The 23,198-nt window shown below is 37.0% G+C and overlaps 1 protein-coding gene across 2 annotated transcripts in view; it reads left to right on the top strand.

The window, feature by feature from the left end:
- LOC117413023 (neuronal growth regulator 1) overlaps window positions 1-23,198 on the top strand; it is a 241,525-nt gene that overhangs the window by 106,327 nt on the left and 112,000 nt on the right. For both annotated transcript variants that reach the window (XM_034021722.3, XM_034021731.3), the window contains exon 3: window positions 21,358-21,483. In XM_034021722.3, coding sequence (XP_033877613.1) covers window positions 21,358-21,483 — 126 coding nt within the window. The remainder of the gene's footprint in view (window positions 1-21,357; window positions 21,484-23,198) is intronic.

Below are 23,198 nucleotides of genomic sequence, written 5' to 3'. Positions count from 1 at the left end.
TTTACACTACAGTTAGGGTTACATTATAATTATGGTGCTGCTATCCTTATATAAGCTTTAATTTAAAATCTAGTGATGGAGATCATTGTGATTATGATAAAACCTGAAATTGCCTAAAACTTAAATGACTTACATTTTTTTATTCTATTGTCATGTGGCAATTCTCTAAAGCTGCCATAGTGATAGTGGCACCATAATTAAAACTAATCCCAGCCCCAGTCATAGAATTTAAACTGCATAACACACTTAACAGAAAATATATGTTCTTTATATTATTGTTATAACTGGTGGATCCCTTCCTGTCTTGGTTTGCTGTTCCCACACCTCTTAATTAGCAACTTTAACAAGCTATCTTTCGTTTTACTGCCTGCAGCAGGACGTGGAATTGGAAGTCTATTCAGAAAAGGATTTGTGAACTGCAATTGTACTGTATAATGTTTCAGATAACTTTTATATGTGATTGGGACATACCAGCATGCTTTGAGTTCAGATGAATCATCACATCTAAAAGGATGTTTTTTAAAGCAACACCTGTTTGAGCACCAGGAGGGTTTTACTGTAGACGCATTAAAGGGAAAGTCTAGTAGCATTGCCAGCATTATGTCTGATTAACATTGTTTATCAAATTCACTGGCAACCAATCTAAAATGCTTTTTGAGCCAAAGGACGCTGGTGTTTTTTTTTTTTTTTTTTATCTCAGCAGTTTGAAATAGAGAGTCCCCAGTGGTACTCTACAATCTGCAGGGAATACCTTTACACTCAACAACTGTGGCTTTTGTTGGATGTACCTGCTCCAACTCCACAATCACTGTGATTTAATTTCTAATGGACAAGGGTCTATGAGATGGGGATTTTTCCTGCTTGCTTTGCATCTATTTAATGAGAGCTTCATCTTTCAACAATATCATCTTTTAATTGATCGCATCTCATAATTGTAAATAACATGCGAAAGACTGAAGCTGTTTGTATTAGTATTAGAACGAAATATACAATGTTGGGATGTCAAAATTCCCATCTAAAGCCTTGTCTTTTACTTTATGAACGCTATGGATGTCAATTAGACATAATAGATCTGTGCCAGGGTAAAGGTTCTGCACGTAGTTAATACTTGTTAATATTTGTGGGTTCAGCAGGTATGGGGTTAAAAGCCCACCACTGAATAGTACGTTTTTCCCATCCAATCGGACAGGCAAACACATTGTTTTCAAATGGGAGGTGAACAGAAATCAATCAGCAGAATACAGTCAAGTTAAATTAGTAATTGATTGGCAGTTTACTCTGGCCACATGTATCAAAGCTCAGTGAGAAGCAACAAGGAGTGGATCAGGTAGGAGATTACAGCTGTTTATGTGCTCACTAAACTGATGTAAGAGCTAAGGTTTTTGTCTGATATAAGAGCTAGTGTTTATGTCTCTGCAGTACTAAGGCAAGTTCTTTTATATTTTTGATATACTTAAAATGAATGTAGTTTGTTTAAAATAAAATTGCATTTTGAAGCAGCAAATAAACTGAACTCTGGTATGATATTTTTACCTCTAAAATAATGCACAGTAGTATAAACAGAGCCCATGCAGAGCTCCCTGTGGAATCCACGAAGATTGACATTTTTGCACAGCCAGGACGTGACCCTGCCCTCCCCTAACTTTATGATTCACCCTACACAGCATGTGGCCGTGCCTTTACCAGGTGAGCCTCTCAGGATCCAATGTCCCTGTTCTATGGCAAACATTAAATTGCAGCTTATTAAAGCTGTATATTTTATGCAAAGCCCTTTCAATCTATATTGTCTTGAAAGAGCGTTTGCAGAAAGCGCAAGTTTGATCTATTTTATCCCTGCTTTTCTACACAATTGAATCCATTTATTTGTTTTGCGCTAGCCTCAGATGTTCTCTTTAATTTAGTTTTTACTTTGAATTTCACACTTTCTTTCATGAAAAAAGCACAGCAGAACAGCAGTGAGACGATACTGTTTCCTCTGGGTTTGCTGTGAAGGAATTCATATTTTATTTAACACAAACAAAAACATTCAAGATCTGAAAAAGTAATTGGTCCAGAAAGACAAAGCATAACACGTGGGATTCTATATTGACTTTTATTCTAGGGACATACATCATATTCAACATTGCAATATGTGGTTTTTATTGTATTTACTGTGCTTTACTTTAGATACAGGCCTGTTCCTATAAAAAAAAACAAAAAAAAAAAACAGAAGGGATTTGAGGCAACTGCACTATACAGGCCCAGTAGAGATAAATATTGCTTCCCTCAGCTCTCTATGAAAGGAAAGAAAGAACCAGAAGAAGCGTATCAGCTTGTAAAACTGGCGCTGTTCTCTCCGTTGTCTGAACTATGACAGGAAACTGCAGGCCTTTGTTTCTGTAATTGGAATGTGGGTTGGCAGCTGGTGTAAAGTAATGGGGTCCTGCAATTTAAATAGCACCTACCTGCCTATCTGAACCTGTCAGCATTCATATATAGAAGCCATGTCTTCCATTGTATGCAGAGCCCCCCTGCATTCTAATCGCGCAGGTACAGGCTCGCTCGTAATTCAAAGTGGCGCTCTTATGTACTTATTTATTCAGTTTTAAAACTTGTAAACAGGAGGAACCTCTGAGATCAAATGCTGCCTCATATTCTTTGGACTGCCTGCAGGGCAGCTGCAGTAAATTATAATAAAACAAGCAAACATGACAATCACACAGCAATAAATAGGTTGTGTGTGTAAAATGCAAGCAGACTGGGGGTTTTAAAGTTATTGTTTATCGCTGTTTTAAAGACTTGGAAGGACCATGTTAGTCTGTAGAAGGAAAATTTTGATGCTAAAAAGGCCATTTTTAATTGGATCATTAGATTGTGCTTCTGGAACCTGCATAGGGATTGGGAAGACAAAAACTGAACAAAATAAACATTCAGTTGATATCAGGTATATTATTGGACTTTATTTAATGTATTTTTTTATATATAGAATGTCTTCTTGCCCTTAAAAATTATGAAAATAGATAATTATAGAAAATATAAATGTTTTAAATTGTGGGCTGTGGGCTGCTTTAGACCCCATGTTGAGGTGCTATTATTGTGCAAACCCTTACAGAAAAGTCCCATTGGGTTACCATTAAAGGTGCAATCTGCAATTTCCTAATCGAAAATTGGACAGTTAATAATCAACGATAACCGATGCATTGAGAACAATATTATTATAAAGCAAAAAGAAACAAATGACTCTTCACTGAAAACATGCATAGATACTTGAGCCTTCAAGTAAAACAACAGGGTGATTGATCAATGAATGTTTAATTGAGGCTAAAATAAAAAGTCATGGCGATCAATAACCAATTCATTGTTGCATCTCTAGTTACCATAGCGTATTGCCTTGAAGAAACACTGGCACCTTTAGGTCATCACAGCATTGCCAGCAATTGCAGCACAATGGAGTTCTATAAAAATATAGAACAGTGCTCCTAATAACAGCATCACACTGGTCCTGGTGTGGCAGTGTACTAGACTACCTGTGTGTATGGGTTCATGCCATTATGAAAGCCACGGCATTGTCACTGAAGATGGTTAGAAATAGAGAGCAGAACATGTTTTTTGTAAAATTTGCTCGCTGGGAAATCTGAAGTGGATTTTACATTATTTCAAGCAGACACCTATTTGGAGAGATCATTATCTGAATAGTTTAGGTACCAGTAAATTTACAGGATGAAGGGAAACTTGTGCAATAATACAAGACTGAATTTATTTTGGCTCATATTGAAATATAAATACTATAATTCAATTAAAAATAATTTCATTTCATTCATTCGTTTTGAATAATTAAATCAAAGTTGAAGTTCATGAAACCCTTTAATTTTAGAGATGGTTGTATTAGTTTATTTTCATAGTTTAACCTAAGACAATGTTTATAAACACAATTTAAAATAAACAGTCCATGCACATACCATTACATACCCTATTAAAATCGTGTATAAAACCGAGTGTTCATTGGACTATTTCCAAATGCAATCCAAAACAAAAGGAGTCCATAATAAAAGTTTAGTGCAGATTAATTTCAGTGCCCAATCGAAGCAGTTATTGTGTTCACCTTCCAGAGTGTGACAGAATGGAAGCATCCTTTTTTGAATGACCCTAAAAACTCCTTAAAAATATATTCATTGAAGTGTTGTGATTAAGGTCCAATGTGTATAAAAAAACATTCCTAAAAAGGTTCTTGACGTCAACTCCACTTTGTTATTATGACATTTTTCTGAAGGAAATTAAATTTAAAAGAAACCACTTTGAGAATTGTCACCTTTTCCCTGATGTATCTCAGCTATCTTTTCACCCTTCTGTTTTTCATTATAAGTCATCACTGATTCCAAGGGCCATTTAGGTGAGCTTGTTTATCTACGTTTGTAAACCAAACATTGTTTTTAGGTTGCCTTAGTGATAGATACAATCATCAGACAAGTCCAACATTTTTTTTTCATTTATGTTATCAGTCACCATGATGATTTGTCAACAGTGACAGAAAGTACAAGTGCAGGCAATGAGAGTTTCAGTTTGACTTGTGGGCTTTCATCCTAGCAAAATAAGAATCTGTTTTAGTTTGGTTCCATTTAGATTGGAATCTCCATGACACTTAAAAAACACATTTTTGTTCGTGGTGGGTTACAGCTGTGGTGTCCCACATTCTTGTTCAATGTTCCATTGATGAGAGAGTGTTTGTTTACTACATTCTTCTATACTGTGTTTGTTCACATTCCACAAAGGCTGTTCCACACTATGTCATGCTGTGTGCCAAATAGACACTGCGCCAGGGGGAAGGAAGATCCTAAACAACAAGCACAACTTCCACGTAAATATTTCATTTTTGACCATCCCTTGTAGGTGAAATTCTTTTGTTATAGACCCTTTACATTAACATAACATAAATACATATCAGCATAATAAGAATTCAAAAACAAACAGGAAAGCATGTATTCAATATGTTTCCATTGTCATTGCTTATTGTGAAGCTAAATCTTTTTAGCTCACCAAACCTTTTATGACTGTCTGTTGTAGAATATTATTGGATATTACACTATATAATCTGATTGAATAATGGCAAGCAGGGAAATAGACAATTGACTTGGCATTACCAAACAGATGCACACCAGTACTTGAATTAGTCAAACATCAAGTGATTAGGCGAGCAGGTTACTCTTGCAACTTTTGCAAAAATGGTGATTAGTGTTCAAATCAAGCATGACATCCCTGATGAACTTCATCGGTCTAAACTTTTAATTTTTGACCCTAATCTATTAAAAAGAGTTGAATATGACATAAAGCAGCTATGACTAGTGACACATTTAAGTGGAAGCCAAGCTTTTTATCTGGGCCCTATATTTCAGTTTTTACTTTTTTGTGCCATGATGTGCTGTTGTGATAATAGAATGCTAATGGTTTCGTACAGCTGGTACATTTTTGTTGCTTTTCATGTATTTATGTCTGTAATAATAGAACAAAAGTGTTGCTATAATATCTGTTAAGAGACCAATGTCCACATTGTATCAACAGCTATTACTGTATTGTGCAAAGATGCATTTGGATAAATAAATACTGTTCCCCTATTTGTGTTTGTGGTATCAGGTCTCGTTCAAGAGATGTTAAAACAACACTCTCATTTCTTCCATTGCCTTTTTTTTATAGTACTGTGTTGGCATTTCAGTGTTTAGAACAGTGTACCTTAAAATAAAGTACCTGCAGTTACTAGTGGATGTTGCCTATTCAGCAGAAAATCAAGCACAATGCCATTCATTTTGCTGACAATTAACTATAGGGAAATTGAATGGATAAAATGTTTGCATGTATAATAAAGGTAAGGGACAAAAAGAAATGGACTTGCATTAATAATACAGACACAGACACATAGAAGTTGATTGAGTCTGTGTACATTGTCTGTTTTTGTTACTTCAGCAACAATGTTAGGCCTTTCTGAAATGGTAAAGCAAGTGCTTAATTTAATTGGTACTTTTGCTGCTGGTCATTTTGTTAAACTGATAGCAGTTCTTTCTTTGATATCTTGTGAGCATTCACTCAAGAGTACACTTTTTTAAAACGATGTTTTTGAGTAGACTACATTGTACTGTATATTGTTTTGATAGGTAAATATACCAGTGATGCTTTCATGCTTCTTTCATAATGTAAACCCACATATTGTGCTTAGTGCTCAATTATTTAAAAAAATATATATATTTGTTTTTCCTTTGAAATATTATTTTTAAAATGTCCAGGTATTAAGTAAGTGACTATTCATGACCTGTAATAAAAGTGCTACTGTGTTTTCTAACAGTAGTAAGTGGTTTAAAAAAAATGGTCACAATGGAACTAATTTCCATTTCTTAGTCATCTCATTACTGTTCTCTGTATCCCCTCAAATGATCTTCTGTTGGACTGCAGCACAAATGGTTAGCACTTTTTGGACAATGGTCACACAAGGACAGCACAATACACACTGCAGTACTATGGTACCATATTGAAACTACTAGTACTGTACCAGAATCAGATACATTGTGTTGCCATTGCTGATGTTGTTGTTGTTCTAGGGTTTCTTCAGGGCAATGATATTATAATTGCAGTTCAATTATATATTTTTTTTCAAGTGCAGCTTTTTCCAAAGCCAGGTGATATCCCAGTTAGAACAGGTATAATATGATTAATATTTAAATATAATAATAAATCATTGTACATTTTTTATAAACAAAGCAATGGGCAGAAGGCAGCCTTGCTTTGTGATATTAAGAAAATTCCTTCTTCTATCTGCAAAATCTAGACATCTCTTTATCATCATAGCTAGCAGCAGGTTTGTAGTGATTTTCAGGAGCCTCAATATTCATGAGGCTTTGAACTGAAACACATTGCAGCCTATCAGTACTCATGTTCATGTTTGCTTGACTAGAAGTAATGGTGTATTTGGAGCAGTTATTATGATATTTATCAGTCAGTTTTTCAGAATAATATTTTTTGATAGAGATAAGTAAATGAGGGAGGGTAACTACTTTCTGGTCTCAAACTCAACAGGTAGAAATGATGGCACACATGATAGCCATTAAGTCTGAATCTAAAAACATGGAAATTAAATAAATTTCAGAGGAACCAGGGAGAGAAATAAATACATGTCTAAAGTAAAGATTTATGCATCAGGAGGCTGTGTGGTCCAGTGGTTAAAGAAAAGGGCTTGTAACCAGGAGGTCCCCCGGTTCAAATCCCACCTCAGCCACTGACTCATTGTGTGACCCTGAGCAAGTCATTTAACCTCCTTGTGCTCTGTCTTTCTCGTGAGACGTAATTGTAAGTGACTCTGCAGCTGTCTCTATAAGTTGCCTTGGATAAAGGCGTCTGCTAAATAAACAAAATAATAATAATCAAGATGCCATATAAAACCATAGAGACAGAGGTTTAAAGTGGCTTTTATAAGTAAGTAATGTAAACCAGACATGTCTGGGGTCAGATAGGTTGTCTGAAATAATGAGGTGTCTGGTTTAAAAAAAAAAAAAGTATTTTAAATGATGTATGCATTTATTTATTTTAAATGTATAAATCACTGAACTGAAATAATCTGTACACATTACATTATATAAGAAATTGAAATAATGTTAGAGCTGTACAGTAGCCTATAATAAAGCAATAAAGCATGAGAGGGCATGGGTTATCGTGGATATTGTCACTGCTTGGTGCATTGTTAGCCTGCAACCAACCAAGCAGAGACAATATCCACGATAACCCACGCCCCTCAAGTGCCTTATTGCTTTTATAAAACAGATTTACCAAATTTTTTATAAACACAGAAAAGAGAATTGATACAGTTTCTGAATATTTATTAACACATTTGAAGTATAACCTTCCACAACAGAAAATAGTTCCTATGAACTTTTAATATTCACAATATTTTCTCTTTTGTTGTTTTGAGTTTCAACTTTTTAAATAAGGACTTTTAAATAACCAAAAAACTTTTAAATAACTTTTTATAATTTGCTTGCTTAGTTGCGTTTCTGTACATTTGTAGACATTATTTTGAATATTGACGTTAAGTGTACAGTCATTAAAGTAACTGTCATTTGCAGCAGTAATTGAAGCATTGAAAAAAGGCATTTAAGAAGTATAATCATATTTGTTTACTTGGCGATGCCGCAGAGATTTCCGCAGAGTGTTGCTGCAGCTAGCATACATCGGAAGAATTGAAGGCGCTCTGTTTTGTTTTGTTGCAATGAAAATAAAACTAAAAGGCAAGCAGAATGTATCTATTTATTTTATACAGTGAAGCAACTGGACACAAAGCTGACTCTTGAAGTATAAATCGGCGTGACATTTTTGTTGTTGTTCCATTTTACTTGAGTAAACCAGGCTTTTCACCCGACGTCATACAAATGAATGGGAAAAGTGGGGGTTGATATGTAAATTAGCTATGCATAAAGTACTCATTATTTTTGAAGATTACTAGTGAAATTTTGTAAAAATTTGGTTTCCATGCACAAAGAACTAGTACACAAGTGAATCTAAGCTGCTGTAATAAAGCAAAATACCTCGTGCCTGGTTGGTTAATAACACCGTGTAACACATTCTTTTTTTTTTGTTCCTGGGTAGTAAGTGTTATTTCCTAATTGCTTATGCCTCAAAAGTATAGAAAATGGCTATTATTCCCCACAAACTTTGCTTTTGTGACCAGGACAGTGATATTTTGAAATGTACCTATTTTCCAGAACATTCCAGATAGATTCAGTGCTGAGTAAACTTGGAGTAACTTCCAGAACTTTCTAGAACTTTCCAGTAATATAAATAGTAGTATAAATACAGGGGCCTTAAGCCCACCAGTTCAGTTTAGTTCCAGCTGCCTAAGTGGATACATATCTGCAAGCATCCGGCAGACACATTTTGCTATGTCTGCGTCCAATTTATCAAGACAAGAGCGAAAAAGTACTCCGTGGAAGCATCTGCTAAGATGTGTGAGGCCTACAAGGCATATTTCGGCATGCCTGTCGGGGATCAAGACAAATCCTGGGCACCTCATTTCAACTGCGAGCACTGCAAAAAAACTCTGGAAGGTAAGATTGACAATTGTTGCTTGGAATTTTATGTTATAAAATTTGTTAAAATTTTTAAAATTGTAAAAGTTTTTCATTTTAAAATGTTTTACAATTTTCAATGTTATTGAAAAAATATATCATATATGCAAAATGTTGCGAGAATCTCTTACACATTAGCCATGGGTGAAATAAATGTATTTTTGTAGGATGGTACAGAGGGGAAAAGAGAGCCATGAAGTTCGCTATCCCAAGAATTTGGCGGGAACCCACTGACCACTCAAGCAACTGCTACTTCTGCATGGTGGACCCTTCCAAACGTCAGGCAAGAATGCACCTGCTATCACGTATCCGGACCTTCCTTCATCCATCGCCCCGGTGCCACACTGCCATGAGCTCCCTGTACCCACTCCTCCGGAGAGAGAGCAGCCGTCTTTAGAAGACAGCAGCAAGTCAGAGAGCGAGGAAGACATTGTAGATCCAGATGACAATTTCAGATGAGGTGGAGCTGAGGAGAGAAACCCATACTACCCCAACCAAAAAGACCTCAACAACTTGATTAGAGATCTTGGTCTCACCAAGTCCAATGCCGAGCTTTTGACATCTAGGCTGAAACAGTGGAACTTGTTGGATGAAAGTGTGCAAGTCGCAGATCAGAGGAAGCGTCACCAACCTTTTTCCAGCTTCTTCACCCGTCAAGATGGGCTCTGCTTCTGCCACAATGTGACCAGTCTGTTCGAGGCAATCGGAATCGCCTGTAACCAGAATGAGTGGCGCCTCTTCATTGACAGCTCATCCAGGAGCCTCAAAGCCGTGCTGCTCCATAATGGTAACAAGTACCCGTCTCTTCCCCTGGCTCACTCGGTGCACCTCAAAGAGGATTACAACAGCATCAAGACCTTGCTGGACGCCTTGAAGTATGATGAGTATGGCTGGGAGGTCATAGGAGACTTCAAAATGGTGGCATTCCTGATGGGTCTCCAAGGCGGTTTTACCAAGTTTCCCTGCTATCTTTGCCTTTGGGACAGCAGGGACACCAAGGCGCACTACCATAGGCGGGACTGGCCACAGCGGACAGAGTTCTCTGTGGGGAGGAACAACGTCAAGTGGGAGCCACTGGTGGACCCCCGGAAGGTGCTGATGCCACCACTGCACATCAAATTGGGCCTTATGAAACAATTTGTCAGAGCTCTAGATAAGGAGTCGGCAGCCTTCAAGTACCTTCAAGACTTCTTCCCTAAGCTGTCTGAGGCAAAGTTCAAAGCCGGTGTCTTCGTCGGACCACAGATAAAGAAGATCCTGGAGTGCAATGAATTCCCTACGAAGCTCACTAGTAAGGAGAAAGCGGCTTGGAACAGCTTTGTCGCAGTGGTTCAGGGCTTCCTGGGCAATCACAAGGCCGAAAACTATGTGGAGCTGGTTGAGACTCTGGTGAAGAACTACGGCACAATGGGCTGTAGGATGTCCCTCAAAGTCCATATCCTTGATGCTCATCTTGATAAATTCAAGGAGAACATGGGAGCGTACTCGGAGGAGCAAAGGGAGCGCTTCCACCAGGATATACTGGACTTTGAACGCCGCTACCAAGGACAGTATAACGAGAACATGATGGGAGACTACATTTGGGGGCTGATTCGTGAAAGTGATTTACAGTATAATCGTAAATCTCGAAAAACTACTCACTTCTAAATCTTTTGTAGTCATTTTTGTATTACTTTAGTATAAATACATGTTAATTTGGATTCATATGTTGTTTTTTTCTGACTTTATGTGAACGAAAAGACACAAATTCGCCCGTTTTCTCATTGGAAATAGGTAAATTTCAAAATATCATTGTCCTGGTCACAAAAGCAAAGTTTGTGGGGAATAATAGCCATTTTCTATACTTTTGAGGCATAAGCAATTAGGAAATAACATTTACTACCCAGGAACAAAAATTGTGTTACATAGTGTAATGTGTTTTACTGCTGTTTCCCAAATTGTTTTTAAGATGTCATTAATGGGGTGTCAAGTCGTTAGTAGTGACTAATTTATCTTACGACTCATTAATTAAAAATGAACTCAGAGGTATAAAATGAAACTGACCAACAGGTATTGCAGATCACCATGGCTGAAAACTGGAGAAGACATTATATATATTATCCTTTCATTCAGGCAATACAGCATATAGGGGATCAGGTGATGCTGCGTATACTACCCTGGCTTAGAAACCGTACGTGTCCAGGTGGCTGACAGCTGCTGAGGAAGCATTCAACAACATGCTTGTGCAAATATAGGTAGTGGGCACTTGGAAGGGAGGTGGCGGATACTGGTGAAACAGACTGAAGTGCAGCATTAGTTTGTTCCCAAAATTGCCACAGCCTGCTGTATCTTGCACAAACTGTTGTCAACAACAAAATGAGGTGTTCAGGAATCAGTGGCTGGCAGTGAGACAGACCGGGAAGGTTACCAGTGTTGCCAAGTCTCACAAGAAAAATAAAGCGGCACTGCCTTTCAAAACAAGGCCAAAACAAGTGAACACATGTTAGTGTATGGGTGTTTATGCAAATTCCAACCCGCAACTCTCAAAAAACAAGCCCAACTGCACTTATTATAAGCAGACCTGGCAACTGTGAAGGTTACCTCAGCTGCCAGTTTCAACTGGACAGCAGCGATCTGAGGAGGCTCGTGCTGTCAGAGATTCTCTCCTTTCTTTTAAGTTGTGTTGGATTTACTGTTGTGTTAAATATTAATGATGCAAACAGATAAAACATAATCAATACATTCATTTGCAATTTTATTTGGTCAGTTCTGAGAGGACATCAACAACTTGTTGGATGTTGTTGCTCTGTTTTGGGCGATCGAGCTGGCTCATGACATCCACTTCACCAACTACATTTATTGACGTGGAGGGCAGACGCGCTGTCTTTGGACATAGCTGGAATAAAAAAAAGGATGGAAATTAATTCAGTTAGACATTTAAGCAGCTGACTTGCTCTTTGTGTTTAACTTTAGAATAGATTTTACAGCAAGGGTATTCTCAAACAGCTGCTTTAATACTATAACAAGGGCATAACACAGTCCATGGCAAGTGGTTTTATACAGAACTGTAAACCCACAAGAGATATACAACATGACAGACCAGACAGAGCAAAAAACTATAATAAACAAAAAACCGCCTGCATTATCATAAAGGTACACCACTGCTAACCATAAAATCACCCATCAGCCACTACTTTCGGCCGTCTTGGAATCCCCAGTAACAATTGACCTGCTCACTTGCAATATTTATAGTTAAGGATAAACACGCTCATTAACATTTACACATGAAATGCGAGTTTCCATGCGAAACTGGGAGAGAATTTTCCCGTGTGTTTCGTCATTTACACAAGTAAATGAGATTTACCATATCCCTCTCTTTAGCCGTTTTTTTCAGCTACAAATCGCCATTTCACTTGTAAATTGTAAATTCACCCGCATGGAAAGCCCATGATAGTGGCATACTTAGCTTTGTTTTAATCTGAAATTGTCACGGCTTTGTAACCCTGAATTGACCAATCAGCATGCAGCATTCTAACAATACATTTTATAATATAAAGTTTACAGTACAGCATAAAATTACATGAATATTTTCCAACCATTTGATAGCAGCTAGTTTAAACTCTGTAGGGTATGAGTTTATATGCCCTCTTTTAGCAATTCAGTAGGCAACTTGTACCTGTTCTGTTCAGTTTTCGTGTTTAGTGTCAGTATAACAACCGTTTGGTTGTTTTCAGCGTGTCTGTTTTCAACTCAGTGACCTATCGACATACTTCATTGGTTATCATTGGGATCAAGGGTGAAATTCTCAACAAAAAATGCAGGTACTCATATGTGCAGCCAGGTGTAAACATTAAAAGAAATTTAAAGAAGAAAAAAAACAATAAATCAGGAGACTAAATTAAACATTTCATAACAGTAAATTTACTTCAGATGTCATTCTTTAATGAACCATCTTGCTTTCCATTTCTTAAAGAATTAGTCGTCGATCAGGGAAGGTACCGACAATGTTATTGACCAATTTTATTTCACGTGCCCCAGACAAATGTTTTCAAAATTCCATCATATTCATTGTTTTAAAGGTTTAAAAGAAGAAAAAAAACAATAAATCAGGAGACTAAATTTACCTTAGTTCTTGGCAACAAGATTATGAGGAGGTTATTTGCAGCTTTAGTCAGTTTCATCCATAGGCGGATGAAACTGACTAAAGCTGCCAAATAACCTCCTGTCACAGATGGCTTTGTGTGGCGTGTGGGCGGTGATGTCAAGTTCAGGAAGCAGCTGTCAAAAACAAAGTAGTCACTGAAACTGAAGCGCTATGGCTGTGCTCAGTGTTTTATTAAATAAAACAACAAAAGATTTAAACAGAACACCAAACAAAAGGGCACAAGGGCCAAACAAACAAACAAACAATAACGTTAACAAGTATATTGTATATAGCAATTGTTTTTCTCTCTCTTACTTTTCAAATCACGTCTCGCCTCTGACACTCTCCGTCTTCTGAGTCGAGAGTGGGTTTTTTATATTCGTGGCTTGAGCCTTAATTACCTATTAATAAATTACCTTATTAAGGCTCCAGCCACATTCCCACGAGAGTTCTAGGGAAGGGGTTTTAACCCCATCCCCACGACTACATATTACAAGATCGGCTCTTTCGCCGGTCTCAAACTGTAAATAATAAAAGACGGACGGTCCTCGACCGCCCGCACATATTCACAATAATGAATAGGATGGACGGCTTTGTCCGCCCGCATACGCATACAAATACAATAATAATAATAACAACAACAACAATACAAAACATACATATATACAAATAATAATACAGGGGCGGGGTGTACTCTGTCACACCTCCTCATGATCTTGTTGCCAAGAACTAAGGTAAATAGCGCATCCATTGTCATTGGTTCATTTCGAGAATATTTTAATGATTGTTTAGTTTCTGTGATGAGACTGTAAGAGTGGATGGAATGCATGCACATTGGATGAAAAGCAGATACAATGTCCCGGTGCCCAGTACTGAGTACCGGTGAGTACTGGCAGAATTTCACCCCATGATTGGGGCACAGTTGTGTGTGGCATATATCGAAATGTATGGCACAACAGTGTATATATTAGTGAGGGACTACTGTACTAATAAAATTAATAAAAAACATTAACATCATCCAACTTGGCTACCTTGCATAAGTCTGTGAAAGTAAGGCTGGTTTTAATAGCGACAACAGATTCAGCTTCCAAGTGAAGAATTCCACTGTTATGGGTGCAGTATAATAAAGCAAAAAACTACACAGTGTGCTGCTCCTGATAGGTAGAACTACAACCAAGAATTGGTGTACCATAGGTGGTCTAGAGGAGGAGAATTGCTCAGAAACCAAGATTATCAAGGCTAAGTTCATTTTAAGCTTTTACTGTGCTGCTGAACCTAACTAGGTATTATGCTATCAGTGTGCACCAGGAAGTATTCTGCATACATCATGTGAGCGTCAAAGTTGCATTACAAAATTAAACTGGGCTTTATTGCAATCTATGATTGGTACAACCCAATTTGAAAAGGCCTATTACAACTTGCAGTGGATATTACAAAATGTGACATGGCCTTACTTAAAACATTTCTATACAGTACACCCTCGCTATAACGCACTTCATTATAACGAACCTTGGGCTATAACGAACCTGGCCCTTGGACCCCAAATAAAAAAATATAAAAAAGATAATATAAGCACACACTGTTAACATCCCGGTCTGTACGCAAGGGATGCCACCTCCGCAGTGGTCAGGTTTTTTTTTTAATAAAAAGCACACGCTGTGTAACTTTGCATCCAAAACGAAAATAATTTTATGTTCCAACAAAACTGTGTGGAGCAGTGGTTAGGGCTCTGGGCTCTTGACTGGAGGGTCGTGGGTTCAATCCCCAGTGGGGGACACTGCTGCTGTACCCTTGAGCAAGGTACTTTACCTAGATTGCTCCAGTAAAAACCCAACTGTATAAATGGGGAATTGTATGTAAAAATAATGTGATATCTTGTAACAATTGTAAGTCGCCCTGGATAAGGGCGTCTGCTAAGAAATAAATAAATAATTTGAAAAAAGTAGTAACGCAGTCATCTCTGTGAATACAGGTTGTCAAAAAGCACTTTGGGCTTGTTGAGCAACCATGCGGCAAAGCAAAATTGATTAAAAACCAAAAAAAAAACCCTAAAAACTTGAGGAGCTGATTAACTTTTCATGTCAGGTTGATTTAGAATAAAAGCTCAGTTCGGGATTCTTGCATGTTGGATTAAGATTTGGTGCACTTTGAAACAATTCGTGTCAGACTGATTTTGAATAAAAGCTTAAATTTGGGATTTTTGCTTTTTGTACTGTGTTTTAATTCTTTAATGAAGATGATAAAGCAAAGGCAGAATACTACATACATGAAATGAACAGGTAAATGTAATTCTACTTTTATTCACAATCTCATCTCCAACAGTTTGTCATTCATTTTTGTCCTTTCGCTATAACGAACCCCTCGATATAACGAACAAAAGGCTTGGACCCCGACAGGTTTGTTATAGCGAGGGTGCACTCTGTATTACTAATCACAACATTTGTCCCTATCCACAAAACGACTGCTTTAAAAAATGTTTTTGTTCAGGACAGTTTTTTTAAAGCCGTTTTGAATAATTAAATCAAGTTCATGAAACACTTATAGAGAAGGTTAGAGGGTAGGTTATTTTCAATTTTCAAAGCACAGTTTAACTAAAGAGAAACAAGGTTTTGTGAATAGGGACAATTATTAGAAAATTGCTTGTACAATGTGACTTCATCTAGATGCACAATGCTTAGAATATCAATCAGTGGCATTTTTAAACTAATCTGTGTTAGTTTAAGCTATCGATTGTCTACTTCTTTTTACTATAGTTCCTATCCTCCTGCAATTTTTCTTAGTGTGCTAGGATTTGGAACGATTTCCAAAATGCAACATCCAAGTGGCCATTCAACTATACAACCGTGACATTCAGCAGAGAACTACAGAAATGATTGATGGTTACTTATTTAGAACAAGGAAGAGAGTTAGATTTTATCCATTAAAGCACATCGACCAGAAAGGCTTTGAGAAGTTTAAAGCACCCTTGATACAAGCACCACTAGGTTAAACCCAACATGTAAACTGGGGCGATGTAATTGGGAGCTCAGTATCAAAGGATAGGAAGGGGATAACAAGATTTGTCTTTATCTCTGAAAAGTTTAACTGCTTGGAACTAGTAATAAGACCATGGAATTTTAGAGTGTACAATACCATTCATTTAAGAAAGAAGACAAGCAAAAGATTACATAGAGCACTCTTCAGTCCAGGAGTGGAGTGTGGAATTGAGAGTATAGACATTTACAGTTAAATTGGTTACAGTTCAAGTTCCTGAAAGGTCAAAGGATGAAGTCAGAAATCTTGTGATGAAACATTAATGAGGGAACACCTGACAGTTTTTGACAGTTTGTAAAGAAAATGTCATAGAAGAGGAATAATGCATACGTGCCCCTCCCAAAAAAGCATATTCCCTTTGTTGTGATAGCAGAAAAATATGTACCCAAGTGCTTGTCAGAGATACATTGGGGTTCATGTATAGAGGCTGTACGCCTTTAAGAAGAAAGGCATGACGGGATATCAGCTGAGCCCCTTGTCAGCTGATATACAAATGCTTCAGTGAAGAGAGAGGTGCTGAGTAACACCTGCAGAATACGGTAACGCCAGTTTCGTGGTGACCAAACGTGTCTGAGTACTGTTGTGTAAAAAAATTGCTTAAAATCAACAGTTTCATTCAAGAAATTTAGAACAAGAACAGTGGAAATCAAAATATACAAGGTTTGTGTGCTGCACATGTTGTGCCATTAACAAAATGCCCTGAAAACTTAACATAAAGAAAATAATTTTAATGAAGGGCTGTAATGCAGCAAAAAGCTTTTTTTGTGTGTGAACTCCAATAAATCAACCTTATCTTTCGCCAGGCAAATCGTAGACTCCCAGGAACATTATATATATATATATATATAGATATATAATATGTTCCTGGTAGTCTACGATTTGCCAAAGAAGCAAGAGTGGTAATTTAATGAAAAACAGTAATGTAGCGTGAGTTTTGTACTAAAGCAGGGTGAGCTGTTGCAGGGAAAACAATGTTTATTTCTCAAACTGAACAGAAAGGTGAAAACAGAACGCATAAAAAATACTTACTTTAATTAGTAAGTGTACTGCTGAGAAAAAAACAAACAAACAAATAAACCTAAATATTTAGGGAATTAAAAATGAAATGTACAGCTGTAAAGTAAACTGCCATTCACCTACATTGGCAACTTTTTAAAAATAAATTCAAAACATACTTTTATAATAGGGCTTTTAATCTTTATATTATTTCTTTTTTATATAGTTTTATTCCTATTTATTCGGTTTGAGTTCTTCATCTGTTGCTTTTATTTGCTTTAATTTAAAAATGTTGTTTTCGCTTGCTGTTTTTATTGTTTATATTGTTTTTATTGATTTGATTTGATTCACTAAAACAGCACTCCAATTGTGCTAATAAAAATATCTACAATATATGACAAGGTGCTTGCTGTGTTGCATTCAAAATTAAAAAAATACACTGCACTCTGTTTATAAGAATCACTAATATAAGAATCAACCGCATATAGTGATCAAAACCAAATCATTCCTATACCAACCAAAATCGGGGCAAAATGACGTGTACAGCCAATAAAGCTGTTTTTGAATTTGATCACATCTCGCATGATTAGGCACGTACACAGCGTGGATCGTGCAATGATGCAGGAAACACTACATTGTTTGTAATCAGACGTGACTCGCCACTGCATTGTGCAGGTGTGTTTTTTGTGTTCTCTATTAGTTAAAATGTGTTTCAATAAAGTGAATACACGTTCATTGAATACATACTGAGTACAGCAGTGTATTGTGTGATATGCATGTAGAGGGAGTGGGATTGCGGTGAGGAGGAGGGGGGAGGGATGCAGAGCTTTGCATCGTCACTTAATGAAAAACTGAGATTTGCATCGCAACAGAAAATAAGTAAGCCACAGATGCTTAAATGCAGTGGTAGTCCTGACAGTAAAATACTGCGCTGTAATGTCATTTTAAATCAAAGGCCATTACATGTAACACCGCAGGGCAGTTAAACTAGGCACCCTCACGAGACGATCGCTTCTCAAGTATACTGCAGCCTTGAGTAAGCATAATCGTGATCATATAATAAGCTGCTTACCCACGAGGACTTGTTTTGATGTATTGTCCTCAATGATTGAGCACCATTGACATCTTTATACTATATTTAAACTGCTGATGGCACACTTTTGCTAATTGTAATGCGACAGAGTGGCCAAGGACAGTGTAAATGATCAGGCTGGAGTATTGATTTACAGTTTTAAACCGGTGTTGGTTTTATTTTTCTTACACTGTGGTGGCGAAACAACCGCTAATAAAACAAACAAAATAAAGCTAGCTCTGAGTTGGAGCACTAACTAAACAATACTGTGTGTGGAACAAACACTAGATCTCTTACTCGCATTTTGGTTTCTTTCTTTCTTTCTTTCTCTTTCTTTCTTTCTTCTCTATACTCCCATCACAAAGCTGTCGGCTAAGCCCTTTTTATCGAGGTGCCATTAACTTTAACAAGCAGACAGTTAACCAATTGACCATTATCCTTAATTTGTTAAGGAAAAGCAGCTGTGGATTTTTTGTGGGTGTGCATACATGCAGGAACTCGTGACATCTAGTGGTCAACCCATTACACTGCAGGGAACAAGCTCTTATCATTCTCATACTAACATACTGATTCTGCACCACAGTAATCATATCGGTCCGCGTTTAAGAATCAACCGCTTATAAGAATGAAATCATCCAGGACGGATGTGATTCTTATAAACAGAGTGTACTGCAGCAGAACTAACACGCTACAATTTATACTTGTTTTTCACAAAAACGGAAACACGGTTACACATTCTCACTCTGATTAACAGATTAATCAAACCGATTAATCAACTAAACAGTTGATCGCAGATTCTTTTTTTTACAATTTAATCATGCAGATTTTTTTTTTTATATAAAATAAAATACACCAATAGAAGACCTGCATTTTCTCCATGGCAGTCCAATCATAAGTGAGCAGAGTCGGGACATAAACAGTTGATGGTTTTGAGTAGATTTAACCAATGGGAGATTCAAAGATCTCCCCATTGTTATGCAGGTGTCCAATCATGAGTGAGACATACACCGTGGAAGGTAGTCTCCATTTCAGTTGAAGGTCTTGTGAGTTTAACCAATGGGAAACTCAGAGACCTGCCCTGGATTTGCAGCTGTCCAATCATTAGTGAGCAGAGGCGGGACAAATATATGCCAGGGTGTGCAGTGTAAGAATAGCTGAATTTGCGCGATATTGCTAATATTATAGAGACCGGTATTGAGAATTATATTAAGAACTTCAAAGTAATATTTACAATTGCTTTTTACAAATTAAAAAAAAGAGATATGTCACCAGACAACGGAGACATCGTAGTCGATTTGGTTATGAATCAATTTTCAAGAAAACTTTCTCAGAAAAATTGGAGATCGTTTAAAAAAAAAGTATAGACCACAAATACCCGAACTGACACAGGAATGGATTAGCCACTGCCAACATTGACATTATGAAAGGTATCTGTGGCTTACCGGTAGCTGTAAATTAAAAAAAAAAAAAAAGATACTGCTGGAACTGTCTTTTGTTCAGTACCGAAAAAGCGATATGGAACAGTACTGGCTACAGCAATTTAGGTTGTCTATCGAAGTCAGCACAAAAACATGTGTGTGTCCCCATAGTCACTTGCGAGCCACTGTAACACTCAGAACTTTTGTACAAACCAGGATTGCTGGTCAGCTGGATGAGCAGAAGCGTAGGGATACAATACATCACAATGAGCAAGTAAGAAAAAATTGTAAGGTTCTTAAACACTTGATTGATTCTGTTGTTTACCTTGGCAAGCAAGAACTGGCATTCACAGGACACGATGAAGGAACTAATTCCTCAAATAGAGGTTATTACGTGGAATTACTTTCTCTGATTTCTGACTGCAGCAGCATTTTAAGCAATAGCTTAAGCAATTTTGTGAGTGGGAAATGTGTTTATTTGATCTTTTTAAATCTTTTTTTGTCACACGTAAGGTGACCAGACGTCCCGTTTTGGACGGGACAGTCCCACTTTTGGGGAACCTTTCTTGGTACGCACATTTCGTCCCGTTTTTTTTCCCCAGACCATTATAATTTGTTCCCATACCAGGCTGCTGTGTTACGAGCATATCTACAGTACAATGACATTTGTTGTGACTAAAGGGAAGGCTGAACGACCAGCATTAAAAAGCAGCTGTACAGCGCTGTGCAAATCTGAAGAATTACTGAACAGTCAACGTTCATATTTGCAACCAATCACAGAGAATTGTAGGCGGGTTTATCCACTGACTGTTGCTAAAACGAACTGGCAGCTATCCTCGTCTGAATCAGGTACAGTGTGATGTTGGTGCCACTATTATGCATCTGTCTCCTACTAGACCTGCATAAGCAGTGCCCAGATATACACAATCCCCCCAATTACATAGGCATGGCAGTAAACCTCATACACCTAGTGGACCATGATGATGGATGTCTCTTGTGCTATCTGCAGAGAGTTGTGTGTTATTTGTCTTAACTGATGATGGCTGTCTGTGGTCGCTTGTGTTGCCTTGCCCCTTCCACTTCTTGTAAGGGGGTGGGAGGGAATGCTTAGGGTTAAAAACCCTAACATCGCATTTCCCTACTTTTGTTGTTTTAATATCAATGCATAATTAAAGTTTTCTGCTATATATATATATATATGTGTGTGTGTGTGTGTGTGTGTGTGTAGTCTACACATGCTAATTGGGGTCTGTGAAACCAGCAGCATAGCATTTTAAGACAAAGTTTTTTGGAAAGATTGCACTTCACTTGAAGAGCTTAGAAGTGTCATATATTTGGTTTTAGGAATACTTAGAATTTTAGTTCTAAAATCAGTGTGCAGCGTTGATACTTATAATTGGCAGTGAGCTCAGCAGAACTTTTTCTCTTGAAAAAGAAAATATGAATCCTTATCCTTGGAGTATTTAATATTTAATGTAATTGCTATTTCTAAAATATGAAAGGTCTTTTTTTTTTTTGTTGGTTAACAATGTTGAGACATGCTTGAAATGTTTTCGTTCTTAATGACCAGTCCTGTAGATTATTTGTAAAGCCAACAGGTTATTCATCAGTGCTATCTTATTTGTGTCTTTCCAGTTCCACCGAAGATATATGACATCTCTTCTGACATTGTTGTTAATGAAGGCACCAACATCACACTTATTTGCCTGGCCAGTGGGAAACCGGAGCCTTCTATCTCTTGGAGACATATAACCCCATTAGGTGAGCATGAAACATGTAGAATCCCATAGATACAGTAATATCTTTTAATTGGAACCTGCCATATCCATAGACACTTATCTATGTAGATGTGAAGATGTTCTGTCACAATATTCAGTAGTTTCCCCATAAGGGAATACAGAAGCAAACTGTTACATAGAACTGGATATAAATGTTTAACTGCATTACTTTTAAAGAGGTTTTAAAAGGAAAGTGAACCATATTCACAGTATTGCATATGTTTACGATTTATGAGCTTCAATGTCATTGTATTTGTTTTATTTAACCTTTCCCTTGCTTTTTTATGATGTTTGCAACTATGTTGAGCGGTTCTGGGTTCTGTTGATCCAGTATTGAGTTATTATTTTTCACTATTTCTGTTTTCACCTCTCTGAATGACTGCAAACATCATAAAAAGACAAAGGAATGGTGGAACAAAAAGACAAAAATGACATTTGAAGCTGCTTGTTCTTTAAAGCCACTAATAATAAACATGCTTATCAAAGCTTAGAGATGTATCTGTTTCCAGTGATGGAAACCATCAGTTAGAAATATAAATGTAATAATGTTCAGAATCAGATTATTACATATTTATGATTAAAAAACGTCTGAACTGAAACAGTACAGTGAAAGTGAAATGAATGATGTCAGGGGCATTTTCTATATGTGAATAATAAAACCTTGCATCCTGCTGTTTCCACGACCAATGTGATTACATTTTTGAAATACAAGGCAAAATGTCAGACATACACGCCTGCATAATGATTAAAACCAGAAAAAGAATACTGCTACACATGAGTATTTGATTCTGTGTACAGTAAATGGGTTTAGACAGTTGTTTGAATTTATTTTAGGAGGTGATCACATCTAACATTAAGAAATACAGTCAGATTAATAAGAAAGAAAAGGGTTCAAGTATACTTCAAAATCATCATGCAAAAATCAATCTTGACAGCTGTTAGTATAAAAGACTGCTTAATACTTTAAAATGACTTAGATAGGCTCCCTTAATTATGTATTGATGACAGCTGTATAATCTTAGACTCTTTGTGTTGTTAAAAAAAGCAGGAATCTGATGTGTGTTTGTGTGTGTGTTGAGCGGAATCTTAAAGCCCTAAAAATAAAAAGCAAAATAAAAAACTGAAAATGATTTGGTTAACCCCAGAAATTGGAAGACTCCAGCCCCAGTTATCACTGAACAGCTTGCCAGATAGTAAAGTCCTCTTCAGCTTCTGTTGCTTAAGCCTTTACCAAGTAATAAATAGCGCATTTATAGGGTTGGCTATCATAGTGTTACTTAGTAACTGCCTATTACAATTATGATAATAATGTCATTTATGTAAGACATTGAAATATTCAGAAATGTAGAAAGCATTCCTTGAATTACAATATACTGCCCAAATAATAATTTCTGTGCAATATGTACCCTGAAAACATTACTAACCATTTAATATACGTTGGAAACCAGGCATTACAAATAGACAGACACTGTGAGTTATTTTCTTAAACCCTACAAAGAACAACACGGTATGTTACAATCTTCCCTGACATACTGGTGACAAATGTCAATATTAAAGCAAAAGTTGTTATTTTGACATTCCCGTAATAAATGATAATAGCAAACATTTCACGCTACTGTCAAAAAAGAAAATGACAAACATTTCAACAAGTTGTCACCACCAGGAGTATGCTGCACCAAATTATAATTGGACAAGATA

This window comes from Acipenser ruthenus, chromosome 10, assembly GCF_902713425.1.
Source record: "Acipenser ruthenus chromosome 10, fAciRut3.2 maternal haplotype, whole genome shotgun sequence".
Lineage (NCBI taxonomy): Eukaryota > Metazoa > Chordata > Actinopteri > Acipenseriformes > Acipenseridae > Acipenser > Acipenser ruthenus.
The sequence above is the reverse complement of the archived record's forward strand: the minus strand, read 5'-3'. Positions and strand labels throughout refer to the sequence as shown.